Here is a 13,672-nt window from a genome sequence, read left to right as displayed (position 1 = left end):
AAGTAGGAGACATAATGCCTTAGCCAGAATGAAACACCCCTTTATGTTAGACTTTGGGGCATTTTGGAAGGTCAGCCTGCTTAGTTCTCTGATCTGGGTCTCATTTCACAAATTTGGACTTTTGTACAATCTGTTTTGTCTACTTGGAATGTTCTCTCACTCCACTTTTCCTACCTGGTAAAATTCCCAATAATTGCTCATAACCCTTTCAAATTCGATCTCCATCCAGAAAGCCTTCCAGACTCTCTAGAACTGTACCAACACAGGAGCCGAATGAACCTACTAAGCCCCTGAATCGTGACCAGTGCAAAGTAAGATATGCTAACACACACAATGGATTTATGAGACTTAGTATACAAAACAAGTAAAACATCTCATTAATTTTTATACTTATTACATGTTGAAATAATAACGTTTTGGATATATTGGGTTAAGGAAAATATAATATCAAATCAATTTCGTCTGTTTTCACCTCTTTTTAATATGGCTATTAGAAAATTTTAAATTCCATATGTGGCTAATGTTTGTAGCTTGCATCGTATTTCTGTTGGACAGTGCTGCTGGAATCTAGACCAGTGGTTTTGAAATCACAGGGGGAGCTGGAGAATCGGGCTGATTTATGAGTTTCTGTCTGAATGTCTGTGGAGTGGCACTTTGGAGTGAAATAATCTAGGTTTCTGATGTATTTCAATAACATAGTCAAGAATAATCAACAAACTAGTGGTTGCCAGTGGAGGGGAGGAGGGGCGACATAGGGGTAGGGGAGTGGGATGTATAAACTATTGAGTGAAAGATAGGCTCAAGGATGTATTGTACAACACCAGGAATATAGCCAATATTTTGTAATAACTATAAATGGAGTGTAACCTTTAAAAATTGTATAAAAAATAAATAAAATTTAAAAATTAATAAATACTCAAGATAAAAATAGAAGAATAATCAATGAAGAAAAGGTGTGTTAGGTCTTTGTTGTTATATCCAAAAGCATTAATCTTCCATTAATTTCGCTGAAATTCCCATTTCCTCCCTTCCCATCTCTAACCCTGGGGACAAAGGAAAAACAGTATGATAGTGTGTGGAGACTCTTGTTCAGTTGACCAGTCCCGGAACTGAGCAGACAAAATGCAATATGCTTCAGTTAAACACAGACAACTGTGAGAAAAAACAGAAGAAAGGAAGCTAATATTAGCTGCTACACACAGTGCTAAACACTTTAACATAGCTGGAATTTCCTGACCTATGCTCGATAGAACACTAGTTCTGAGGGATGCTCATAAACGCTGTGTTGGGGTGAGATGGGGAAGGAAGTTACATGGTCAGATCAGACTGCAAAATGCTGTTCTAAACAATTAACCAGCTTTCTTTATTGCAGGACTTTTCAGAGCTTTTAATGTGCTATGAAACATTGTGACAGCTCAAAAGGGAAAAACTGAATTCAGTGTTTCCCAACTTATTTGACCAAAGAATTCTTTTTAAAGAAACAACTATCAACATTACTGGTTGGTAAAATTTGTCACAATGTCACTTCATCTGCATTTTGTAGGGAGGAAACCGTGGCTTAGAAGTTATGTGACTTGTCCAACATTTAAATTTTACATAATTAGTTCATGGCTAAGCCAAAATTCCAAATTCATGTTTATGCCACAGGAAAGAACTTAAACATGGTCAGAACAGGCAAATATTATTATAATGGAAAATTCACAGTACATACAGAAATGCACTTAAAAATGACTTAGCCACTTCTCTCCACATATTCCAAGTTCACTGCCCCTCAACTCAGACTCCACCCCCTCTTTGGTCTCCTTTTCTGAATTTTCCAATGTTCCTCATTTGGATCTGGACACACAGTGCTTTACTGTTAGCTTTTTATATGTACACGTCTTATCTCTCCAAATAGATCAGAGCTTGCTGTGGTGTTACTTTGAATTCCCCTCAGTGTGTCTTGCATACAGTAGGGGCTCAGTACAACCTTCTCGGTTTATTAATTACCAGCCTGCTCAGCTTAGCTACTGATGGTTGGTGGTGTCTTTTTACAGTATCTGAATGCTACAGAAACATTGGCTCTCGGTTCAGAGACACCACGTGTTCACCTAAGCTGCCAAGCCGGTCTCAAATAGCATGATGCTGAACACTGACGTACCTGTAAAATGCAACTCATGATATCAGACGCGATTTTTGCGTGGGGAGTATCTTCATCTTTCCCGGACGGTCTCAGGTTGTGCTCCAGGCAGGAGTCCCAGAGCCCCACAAGGGCCTTTGCGTGCTTTTCAATCGACTCTGTTTCTCTGATGGCTGTTGTGATTCGTGTGATACAGATTTCAACCACTGCTTGGTCATTGTTATTGGTTTGGTAATCCTGTTTGAAAGAAAACCTTCATGTTAAATAATACTCTGGAAAGTTATCCTTTGAAGGACCTTCAAAATATGAACTCAGTCACTTAACAAATGGGTGTGCCACACTGCGGCTAAAGGATGAGGTTGTAAAGCCCAATGCAATACCTTCTTCTTTGGAGATGGGTACTTTGTGGACTAGGCAGATTTGCAAACGTGCTAAAATGGAGCAGGTTTGTACTATCACAGATACACAGACAGGGAGCAGAGAGAGTCCAAAAGAGCTTAATTATTCACTTGCACGTGGGTTCAAATTTCAGGCTATTTCAGTTTCTAAGTTCATTAGAGGTCAGGGTTTATTCTTTGCTCTGACATTTCAGCAACTTTTGTGAAATGTTTCAAATTACTCTCCAATTTCCCCTCAGGAGTGTTCTCTCTCTTTCTGCACATAACAGAACTTATCATTTCATCTCTTCCTTTTCAATTCAAATAACTACCAAGTCCATTGTAGCTCTCCCCAACCAAATTTCCCTCCATTCCCCTATTTTAATTCTTCCTCAAATACCTAATGATCTTTATGGAGAGGTAATATGACCCTTCAAAAAATCTAAATGTGAAAAATAGGTCCATCACTTTAACTTGGAAAATTGGCCTGTGAACTCTGTGTGGTGGATTGGCAAAACTGAACGCAAAACAGAGCAGGGAAGAGCTTAGATTCTTGCACCATCATGTGCCATTAGAGCCAGGAAGTGGTGGGGCTTTCCTGTCCAACTGCAGGCTCTAGCTTGATCTTTTTTCTACTCTTACAACTAACGTTGCAATAAATATCTTATGCGTGAAGCCCTCTCCATGCTGTAGATTATGTATAGTCCAGATTCACCAGAAGTGGAAATTTCTGAGACAAAACTCAGGAACATTTTAAGGCTCATGATACATACTGCCAAACTATTTTCCAGAAAGGTCTTACTGATTTATACTCCCATCAGTTGGGTTAAAGCGAGCTCTGCCCATTGTACCTTTGCAAGAACAGAGTATTTTTAATTTTTGCTAATTTGATCGGTGAAAAACAGTATCTCATTGCTGTTTTCCTTGGAATTTCTTGATCAGAAGTAAGGTTGAATATTTTCACACGTTTTATTTGTCATTTGTATTTCCTCCTTTGGGAATTGCCCACTGTATCTTATGTCTATTTTTCCTTAAATGACTTCATTTTTTTTTTTTTTTTTTGGTCCTTCTTTGGTGAAATAATATCTGTTTCTATTAAGGATATTATGTCAACCTTTGGCATATTGGTTGTGAGTATGTCCCCATGTTACATTATTTTTAGTTGTTTTGTTGCTCTTATTGACATGCTAAGGTTTTAGATAGCCAAATCTATCAGTCTTTGGGGACTTTATTGTTTCTCCTTTTTTTAATTGGAAATTAAAGTTAGTTAAATTATTTAGTTTTTTGAAAAGATAATACATGGACATGGTACAAAAATACAAAAGACACAAAGAACAGATTTACACTGAAAAGTTAGTCTCCCTTTCACCTCAGTTCCCTTCCCTGGGGAAACCATGCTCACCAATTTCTCACGTATTTGACAGATGTACTCTATGCTCATACAAATCTCCACCTACATGCACTCCTTCCTTCCTTCCTTCCTTCCTCCCTCCCTCCCTCCCTTTCTTTGTGATTCCTTTAATAGCTTTTTATTAACTTCATGTTTTCTTTATTCAAAGGTTTAATAAAAATTTACCTGGAGACTTCCCTGGTGGTCCAGTGGCCAGGACTCCACACTCCCAATGCAGGGAGCCCAGGTTTGATCCCTGGTCAGGGAACTAGATCTGACATGCCACAACTAAGAGTTCACATGCTGCAACTAAAAGATCCCGCACGTAGTAACGAAAATCCTGCATGCCACAACTAAGATCCGGCACAGCCAAATAAATAAATAAATATTTTTTAAAAATTTACCTGTACTTTTTCTACATTAAAAAAAACAACTCAACAACATTTAATGTTTAGTATTTTAGAAATTAATCTTTTAACCATTCACTTAGCTCTTGAGTCTATCTGGCATTTATGGAAGTAAGTAAAGATGTTCATTTTCTACGAATTAGCTCATCTAATTTTCCCATCATTATTCACTGAATAATGCATTTCCTAGTTATTGTTTTATGTGTATATCAGGTTCTAATTCAGGGCTGTCTCTTCTGTTTACTTGTTCAATTTTTTTTTTTTTTTTGTCTCTCGTAAGTATTTGTCATAGGCTTGCTCCATTAAAGCCACAGCAGTGCTACCTACACACAAACCTTGCCACACAGTCCCCATTGGTGGGTTCCAGTCCGCGGTCTCCTGGAGCTGAGGCCTGGCCGTGCCACCAGAGGCCTCAGGATCAGCCAGTCTTGCCTGGTTCTCTGTTCATGCCAGCAGCTCCCCACCCCTACCGGGGGTGCCCCCGCCAGGTAGTTGGAAGGCCGGTGGGAGGAATGCAGGCCGACTTCTGGCCTCTCCCCGCCGGAGCGGAGCCCTGGGGGGCTGGAGCCGGCTCGCCCGGCCCCTCTGTGGCTGCCTTGCTCCTGGGCTGCACTGGAGGCTCCTGCCTGGGCCGGGAAAGCAAGGGCAGGCCACCCCACCTTCCCGGCAGAAGGTGCTGAGAGTCCAGCCCGGTGCAGAAGCCACCACTCTGCCTCCCTTCTGGGAACAAGCGCCCTTCTGCCCCAGCTGCCAGGAAGCCACTTTAGGGAAAGATGGTCTACTTTCTGGGCCTTAGAGTTCGTTTCCTGCCTCTGGTTGTGCCCCGCGTAAATGCAGCACCTGCCACTCCTCAGGCCTTGCTGAAGAGTCCCGGGTGCCGTGTGCTGGTGGCCCTGAGGCGAGGGGAGTTCACCTGTAGCCACCTGCAAGCTAGCAGCCGGCGGTGCAAGATGCGCCTCAGCTGGCCTCAGAGTTTGGGCTCGGGAACCACCTGTGAACCCTGCTCTGCGTCCGCCTCCTGTAATGGCCGTTCCACTCTCCCAGGCGTAATGTGAATCAATGAAGTTGTACTCCGAGGGCCCCCAAAAGCAAATTTCACAACACTGTGTGGCCGTTTCCAGGACTAGAAAGAATTCAGTGGTGCTCTTGGGGCCGTTGTGGCCGAGGCCCAAGAGGCAGAGGTCACGTGTGCTGTACGTCACCTCACACACTTACCTGATGACCACAGGTGAGGGGAGGCCTTCCACATTCCAGCTGAACTGAAGGAAAATGAGGACACAGGTCGAGGCCAGGATGGCTGCCCACGTGCCTGTCCCTCTGCTCCCCACATGCCTCATCCCTGCCCTCCAGGGACCAGAAAGGTCATTGTAGGGCCCTCACTACTTGCCAAGCATAGCAGCCTCAGGAGGTCAGTAATCGTCATTCTCGTGTTTTTCCGATGAGACAGGCCTGGTGGTGAGTGGGGAGCTGAGCCAGAGAGCAGGGCTTCCTTCTAGAATCCCATTTATTTTGGCATCTGGCAGGTCTGGTGAACGCAACTCAGGTCAGGTCCCTCTCCAGGAGGATTCTGAGTTTGGCAGAGGCTGGAGCCCTGACGGGCAGCCCCTCGCTCAGGCCATGCTGCGGCTTAGCTGCATGGCAAAGTCCTGCGCATGCTCCTGCAGAGTCCGGCGGGCAGCCGCCTGGGCCCTCTTCTCCCGCGCCGCCCCTGCTGCAGCTTGGTCAGCCTCTGCTCCCGCCGCTTGCAGGCCTGCAGCTGGCGCTGGGCCTTGTCCAGAGCGTCAGGTGCGGCCTCAGCCCGCCGCTTCCAGAGCAGGCCGCTGCCCACCCGGTCGCTGGGCTCGTTTTGGATGGAGGCTCCGGCGGGTGGCGGGAGGCGCAGCACGCAGGCCGAGGGGGAGGCGGTCCTCGGCTCCAGAGGCGACGGCTGCCGGTTCCCGCTTGGGTGCCGGATCAGTGCTGCGGCCCGCTTCATCTGCCTGGGCGCCCAGAGGCCCCAAGCGGTCTCAGAAGGCGCTACTGAGGCGAGCCTCCAGCCTCTCAGTGGGGTAGGTAGGCAAAGCGGCAGGGGCTGACGCCTCTTCCGCCGGAAGGCAAGTGACGTCAGGAGGTGGAGGCGGAGAAGTTGGCATTGTGGACTCTTGGCCCTCAGAGCAGTGCTTACTGCGTCGCGGGAGCTGGCTGACTTTAGGAGGTCCAAGTGGGTAACTGTGCCCCTGGGTCCTGGTCGTTGGGCGGAACTTGGAGAAGCACTCAGATATTGTGGGAACTGCTCCCTCCTTCAGCCTGTGATACCCACTGATTCCCACCAGCTCAAAGCAGTTCTCCTCAAAGTGTTTGAAGCAGATGTACTCGGGTGCCGGGTCCCACAGGCCCTGGCCACTAGGGTCCAGGCGCTGGTAGTTGGCCAGCCACAAGCCTCGTCTCTGATTGTCCTTGTTGGGAAGCCTGTGGAAGGAGATGCCACGGTTGCACGTCTCGCATGTGTCCCACGTGCACTTCCCTGCACGGAGCAGTGACGGGACGTGGTTTCACCATTGCTGCGCTGAAGTCTGGCGAGGTGTGATACCGAGCCGTTTAGCTCTCTTCTTTTTTTAAAAAAATTTATTAATTTTATTTACTTTATTTTTGGCTGCGTTGGGTCTTCGTTGCTGAGGGCAGGCTTTCTGTGGTTGCTGTGAGCGGGGGCTACTCTTCCTTGCGGTGCGCGGGCTTGTCGTTGCGGTGGCTTCTCTTGTTGCGGAGCGCAGGCTCTAGGCGCGTGGGCTTCAGTAGTTGTGGCACGTGGGCTCAGTAGTTGTGGTGCACGGGCTTAGTTGCTCTGCAGCATGTGGGATTTTCCCAGACCAGGGCTCAAACCCATGTCCCCTGCATTGGCAGTCAGATTCTCAACCACTGCGCCACCAGGGAAGCCCTCTAGCCTTCTTAATTGTAGTATTTTTTCTGATCATTCTCTTGGGTTTACTAGAAAGATTTCTGTATTGTATCTGTACCTTTTATATATCTCACGGCTTATTGTGTCAGCTAGAATTTCCTAAGCTATTTCACATAAAAAGGATGAAAGAAAGAATGTGGTTTAGTTTCTGGTTTTAGTTCCTGATTTTTGATATATACAATTTTATGGCCAAAAGCAAGAAAATACTGTGTTTTAAATCATATAGATGCACCACTTCCTATTTTGAAAGTTTAAATATTTGTTTTAATTTTTTTCATGTCCTTTTAGCATATATAGAGGTAACCAAGCATTTTTTTCCTTACCTGGCTTATGGATGTGAAGTGTTACGTTATCATATAGTATGAAATTTCCGGATATTAATCCATCACCATATTCCTAGAATGAACATCACTTGGTTTGGTGGACTGTTTATTATATTTTCTTTTACCTTTCTCCTTTGTTGGTGAGTGTATTTTTAATTTTAATGCAGCAGACTTATTACTTGTGCCAGAACCTATATAGCAAATAGGTACTTATAGAGCCAAGTCATAGAGAAAAATGGAATATTAGAGGGCAAATAAGTGACGCTGACTTTTCCAAAAATCTCTGCAGCAACAGAAAAACCAAAACCATCCTTAGGGGAGAAAAATAACAGAGAACACCATTGGGCTAAAATCACTATCTTTGGCCATAACTGTTCTTGTAAAAAGCAGTTATTTTAATGGCATCATCTTCAAATATGAAGCAGCATCATATTGGTTACTTTATGTAATAAAGGGAATATACATAAAATCAGATGAAACAGAACCAATACCATAGACAGAAGGAAGCCTGTATTCCAACTGTAAATGCTAAGATGGTTAATATGATTGCTCCATAACATTTTCTCTAAGCTCTCTGGACTCCAAGAAGAAGAGGAAATTGTGTACCACAGTGCTTCCGGAACATATAATCGTACCTGGTACATAGTTGATGCCCAGTAAAGGTTCATTGGTTTTATTCATTTATTTAATTTATAAAAAATTGAAGTATAGTTGATATATGTATCACAATATACAATATTATGTTAGTTTCAGGTGTGTTAGTTTCAGGTGTACAGCATAGTGGTTCAGTATTTTTGCATATTATATTCCATTATAGGTTATTATAAGATAATGGGTATAATGCTATATAGTAAATCCTTGTTGCTTATCTGTTTTATATATAGTGATTTATATCTGTTAATCCCATACCCCTGATTTGTCCCTCCCTTCTTCCCTCTCCCCTTTGATATCCACAAGTTTGTTTTCTATGTTTGTGAGTTTGTTTCTGTCTTGTATACATTCATTTGTATTATTATTTTAGATTCCACATATAAGTGATATCATATAGTATTTGTATTTCTCTGACTTATTTCACTAAGCATAATATTCTCATTGGTTTTAATTGAATAGGAAAGAAGATTTTGTTGGCACTGATTTTCAGAATTTAATTATGTGAAAAAATATATTTATGAATCTTAATTTAAAATTTAATTTAAAAAATAGGAAATAAGAAAAAAGCCTCCCTTTTCCCCTACTCATTACCCTCCCACAAAGAACCAAGTTATTACTTTCTTGTGTATCCTTACAAAGACTTTATATACATATTCAAGCAAATGTACATATGTACGTAGAGAAATATATGATACACATACATACGTACATATACATATATACTCCCCCACTCCCTATTTTACACACAAATGGTAGCAAAATGGACATACACATCTGCATCTTGCTTTCTCACTTCATACTAAATCTTGGAGATCTTTTCAAACTAACATATGAAGAGTTTCGCCATTCACGTTTATGGTAGGATAGTATACCAATGTAAGGAGGTACCATAGTGTATTTAATTTGCCCCCTATTGATGAATGTTTAGGCAGTTTCCAGTCTTTGGAATTATGAAAAATGTTGCATTGTCTAACTTCATATGCAAGTTACTTCACACTTACAGGAGCATGTGCACAGAACAAATTCCTATAAGTGGAAGTAGATTGGTGTCTCTCCATTACTCTTCTGTTTTATATTTTTTCTTGGTTGTTATTATCACTACTGTGAGTACTACTACTGCTACACAGAGGAGCTATAGAATCATCTTGCCTAGTTCAGAAAGAAAATTTCTGATGATGTTTTTATTAAAATATTTCAACTAATTTAGGGATAACTGACATATTTATGATGCTGAGTTTCCTATGTAAGAATATAGCATGCCTCTCTACTTTTCAGGTCCACTTTTGTGCCCCTCAGAAAGATTTTAAAGATTTCTTAATCTAGAGCATGCACATTTATTCATGCAGATTATTTATATATCTAGATACTTTATCTTTCTGTTGACATTCTAAATTGGTTCTTCTTGGTGACTATTTCCACTAACTGGTTATTGTTATATAAAATCTACCAATTTCTGAACACTAATTTAATACCCTACCAATTCACTGAATTCTTTTAATGTTAGAGTGTTTTCAGTTGATCCTCTTGGATTTCCAGTTATGTTCTCATGTTATTTGCAAAAGATGGCAATTTTACCTCCTCCTTTTTAAACTTTTTGCTAATTTTATCTTCTTATTGTTTTGGCTAGAATCTCTAGAAAAATGTAAAAGAATTACATTATACTAGAAAGTCTTGTACAGTTCCTAACTTTAAGGAAAATACTCCTAGAATTTCTCTAGTAAGTATTATGCTGTTTTTTTGTAATGTTAAGATATATTTTATAATGTTAAGAAACAGTGTAAACAGCATTATGCTGTTTTTTTATAATGTTAAGAAAGTACCAATCTATTCCTGTTTTGTTTTGTTTTTTTTCGGTACGCGGGCCTCTCACTGTTGTGGCCTCTCCCGTTGTGGAGCACAGGCTCCGGACGCGCAGGCTCAGCGGCCGTGGCTCACGGGCCCAGCCGCTCCGCGGCATGTGGGATCTTCCTGGACCGGGGCACGAACCCGTGTCCCCTGCATCGGCAGGCGGACTCTCAACCACTGCGCCACCAGGGAAGCCCTCTATTCCTGTTTTATTGAATTTATCTTTTAATCAAGAATGGATAATGAATTTCATTAAATGCCTTTTTAGAATTTATAGATATATTATTTTTGCTCTTAGATCTATTAATATGATAAATTATAGACACAAATTTCCTAATGTCAGTTATCTTTGCATTCCTGGAATATATCCTATTGCATCCTGGGAAATTAATTTTTTAATGTGCTACTGGGTTTGGTTTATTAATATTTTATTTAATAATTTTGCATCAATATTTGAGGGATTTGTCTTTATCTTTGTCAGGTTTCATACCAACTTTATGACAATTTCATAAAAAGATTTTGGAAGATCTTTCTTATAGCCTTACTTAAATTTTTTTACTTTCATGTATTATGGCCCAAGAGAAGTGAATTAAAATTTCCTACAACTAATATATCTTATCTTTTTTTCCTGGTATCTCCTAAAGTTTTCATTTTATGAATATTGTTGCTATATAATTTGATACATAGATATTCTTAATCTTTATAACTTGTGAACCAAATCCTTTGTCGTAAAAATTTCCTTTCTTTGTCTCATTTAGTGTTTTTGGCATATGTTTTTCCTTGTCTGATATAAAGATCATGAGTTCTTTCTTTTGGTTTGCATTTTCCTAGCATCATTTTCTTATTTTTAACATTTCTTTTACATACTTTTACATTGATTTACATCAAATGAATGGCTGTTAATATAACTTTGTATAAAACAATTTAGTAGTCATTATTCAATGCTTCTTAATAGCTGAAGATATGCCTAGTATATAGGTTATACAAAAATAAGAAGGTAGTACTTGATCATATGATTCCAAATCATTCTGTCAGCACTTTTTTAAAATTAATTTTTATTGGAGTATAGTTGATTTACAATGTTGTGTTAGTTTCTGCTGTACAGCAGAGTGAATCAGTTATACATATACATATATCCACTCTTTTTTAAACATGGTGGGATTACATGCAGAGTTCACAGATCTTCATTTGAGAACAGAGGGCCCTGCTTTAGCAGATATGTGGACAAACTGCTTCTCAGAATTTTCAGCAAAGAGGATTAATTTTGACTCAGTGTTGACTTTCTGTCTCAAAGTGTCATTTCATGTGCTTTATTTGGTAATTTGGCATGGTACAAAAAATAATAATAAACTCATATTAGTTTTGAATATGTGGCATATGGTTTTGCTGTAAATATCAAAAGGATTTGCTTTAATTTGAATAAATTTTAACATGTACTTTAATAAAGTAAATTATTGATCTTCATCTTTTTATTTTTACATTTTCTAAATCATTTTATTTAATATATGTCTCTTGTTTGCTAGCTTTTGCCTTGTGATCCCATCTAAAAGTCTTTTTCTTATAACAGACAAGTTTGACCATTTAGATGAAATGATATGATAGATATATTTGATCTTAATATGTCATTTTATTTTGTACTATGATTTTGTTTTTTCTTAACTTTTGGAGTTCAGTTATTTTGCTAGGAAGTGGCACATCTTGGGTTAGACACAAACAAAGCCAGAAGGCACAAATAAGCCTAGACTCCTATGTCATCTGCTACTATAGAAATGACACCTCCAGGACACAGTCATATGGCAGGTTCCCTTATGATCTGCTGACAGAGTAGGAAAACATGTGAACTTGGACTACTGATGGGTTAGCTCAGTATGTGGATGGAAGTCAAAATTTGACTGCTGTTACAGTGTAGACCTAGTTAGACGTAGACCTTGAATGACAACAATAAGAGAAAATTCTCCCAATGGACAGAGCTTCAGGCTGTGCACTTGGTCATTAACTTTGTATGGAAAAAGGAATGTACAGGTAAGAGCTAAGAATCATGAGTGGTGGCAGATGGCTTGGCTGAATGGCCAAGGGCCTGGAAGAAGGAAGATTGAGAGATCAGAGATAAGGAACTCTGAGCAAGAAACATGTGGTTTGATACATGGAATTTGGCACAAAGTGTAGATATCTTTTTTATCCCATTTTAATGCCCATGAGAGCATTAACCACAGAAGAGGCACTAAAAAAACAAGTGGATAGAATGGCTTAGATGACATCAGCTTTATCATAGCCACTACAGTGTGATCCAATGGGTGCATGAATGGAGTAGCCTTGGGATATAAGCTAGGCATCACCCAACAGCATAAGCTCCTATTCACCAAGGTTGATCTTGTTATTATTGTCATTGCCTAAGTGTGCAGTCTGCTGGCAACAGAGGTCAGTGCTGAGCCCCCAAAATGCACTATCCCTCAAGAAAACCAATCAATCATTTGATGGCAATTTTTTTGCTTTAGGTCTTTCCACTCCAGAAAAGACATCAATACCTATTGAATAGATGTAATCAGAGTTTGAGTTTGCCTTTCCTGCCCCCAGGTCTTAAGCCTCAACTACTATTTAAGGGGTCACAGAGTATGTGATCTGCTGACATAGGATCCCACAAAACATTGTATCTGACCAAAGAACCACTTTACAGCAAGGAGGTTCAGCAGTTGGCACATGATCATGGGATTCTATCACTTGTTCTTATCACATACCACCTGAAACTGCTGGACTAACAGATCAACAGAATAGGCTTTTGAAGGAGCAACTCAGCCAAATACTCTATATGAATGGGCCACCATTCTCCAACAAGCAATATATATACATACATACATGCTAAAATAATGACCATCGCATGGTGTTGAATTCACTATGGGTAGAATACACATGCCTGGGAGCCCAGCCACTCCAGGTTCCTGAGTCAAGAGACCAGCAGAAAACAAAAAGAGCTGCCATCCTGGCAAGGGTAATTGGCCACAGCATTAGGAGGAGGTTGGGCTGCTGTTACACAGTGGGGCATCTGTAGGCACTCCCTTGCCCAATTTTGATGTAAATGGACAATGGAGTAGTCGCAGCCTAAGAAGGGCATGGAGACCAGGGTCTCAGATCCCTCAGGAAAAAGCATCTGAGTCCCCCAACTAAGAAGCAACTTAAATCAGCAGAGGTGCAAGCTGAAGGTGAGGAGAATCTAAAATAGGTGCTGAAGGAGGAAGACTATATCAGCTTTCTTGTTGCTGCTGTAATGAATTATCACATATTTAGAGGCTCAAGAATTTGTGTTGACAAATTAATTTTCTTACAGTTCTGGAGGTAAAAAGTTGAAAATGAGTCTCATTGGGCTAAAGCACAGATAGTTCATCTGGAGGCTCTGAGGGGAGAATCCAATTCCTTTTCTTTTCTAGTTTCTACAAGTTATGTGCATTCCTTGACTCATGGCCTCCATGAGCCTCCATCTTCAAAGTACATCACTCCAACCTTGCTTCCATCATTCCATCTCCTTCTTCTGCCTCTGACTTTCTCGCCTCCCTACTGCAAGGATCCTTGTGATTATACCAAGCCCACCCAGATAAAAGAGAAAAATCTCCCCATGTCAAGATCCTGAACT

The 13,672-nt window shown here is 40.9% G+C and overlaps 1 protein-coding gene across 9 annotated transcripts in view; it reads right to left on the bottom strand.

Moving 5' to 3' along the window:
* Positions 1-13,672, bottom strand: part of VEPH1 (ventricular zone expressed PH domain containing 1) — a 278,619-nt gene that overhangs the window by 242,640 nt on the left and 22,307 nt on the right. For all 9 annotated transcript variants that reach the window (XM_029214795.1, XM_029214797.1, XM_029214798.1 and 6 more), the window contains exon 3: positions 2,141-2,356. In XM_029214795.1, the coding sequence (XP_029070628.1) occupies positions 2,141-2,356 (216 nt within the window). The remainder of the gene's footprint in view (positions 1-2,140; positions 2,357-13,672) is intronic.

This window comes from Monodon monoceros, unplaced genomic scaffold (genome assembly GCF_005190385.1).
Source record: "Monodon monoceros isolate NGI ecotype Baffin Bay Population unplaced genomic scaffold, NGI_Narwhal_1 Super_Scaffold_11, whole genome shotgun sequence".
Taxonomy (NCBI): domain Eukaryota; kingdom Metazoa; phylum Chordata; class Mammalia; order Artiodactyla; family Monodontidae; genus Monodon; species Monodon monoceros.
This window is presented reverse-complemented; position numbering and strand designations above follow the sequence as displayed.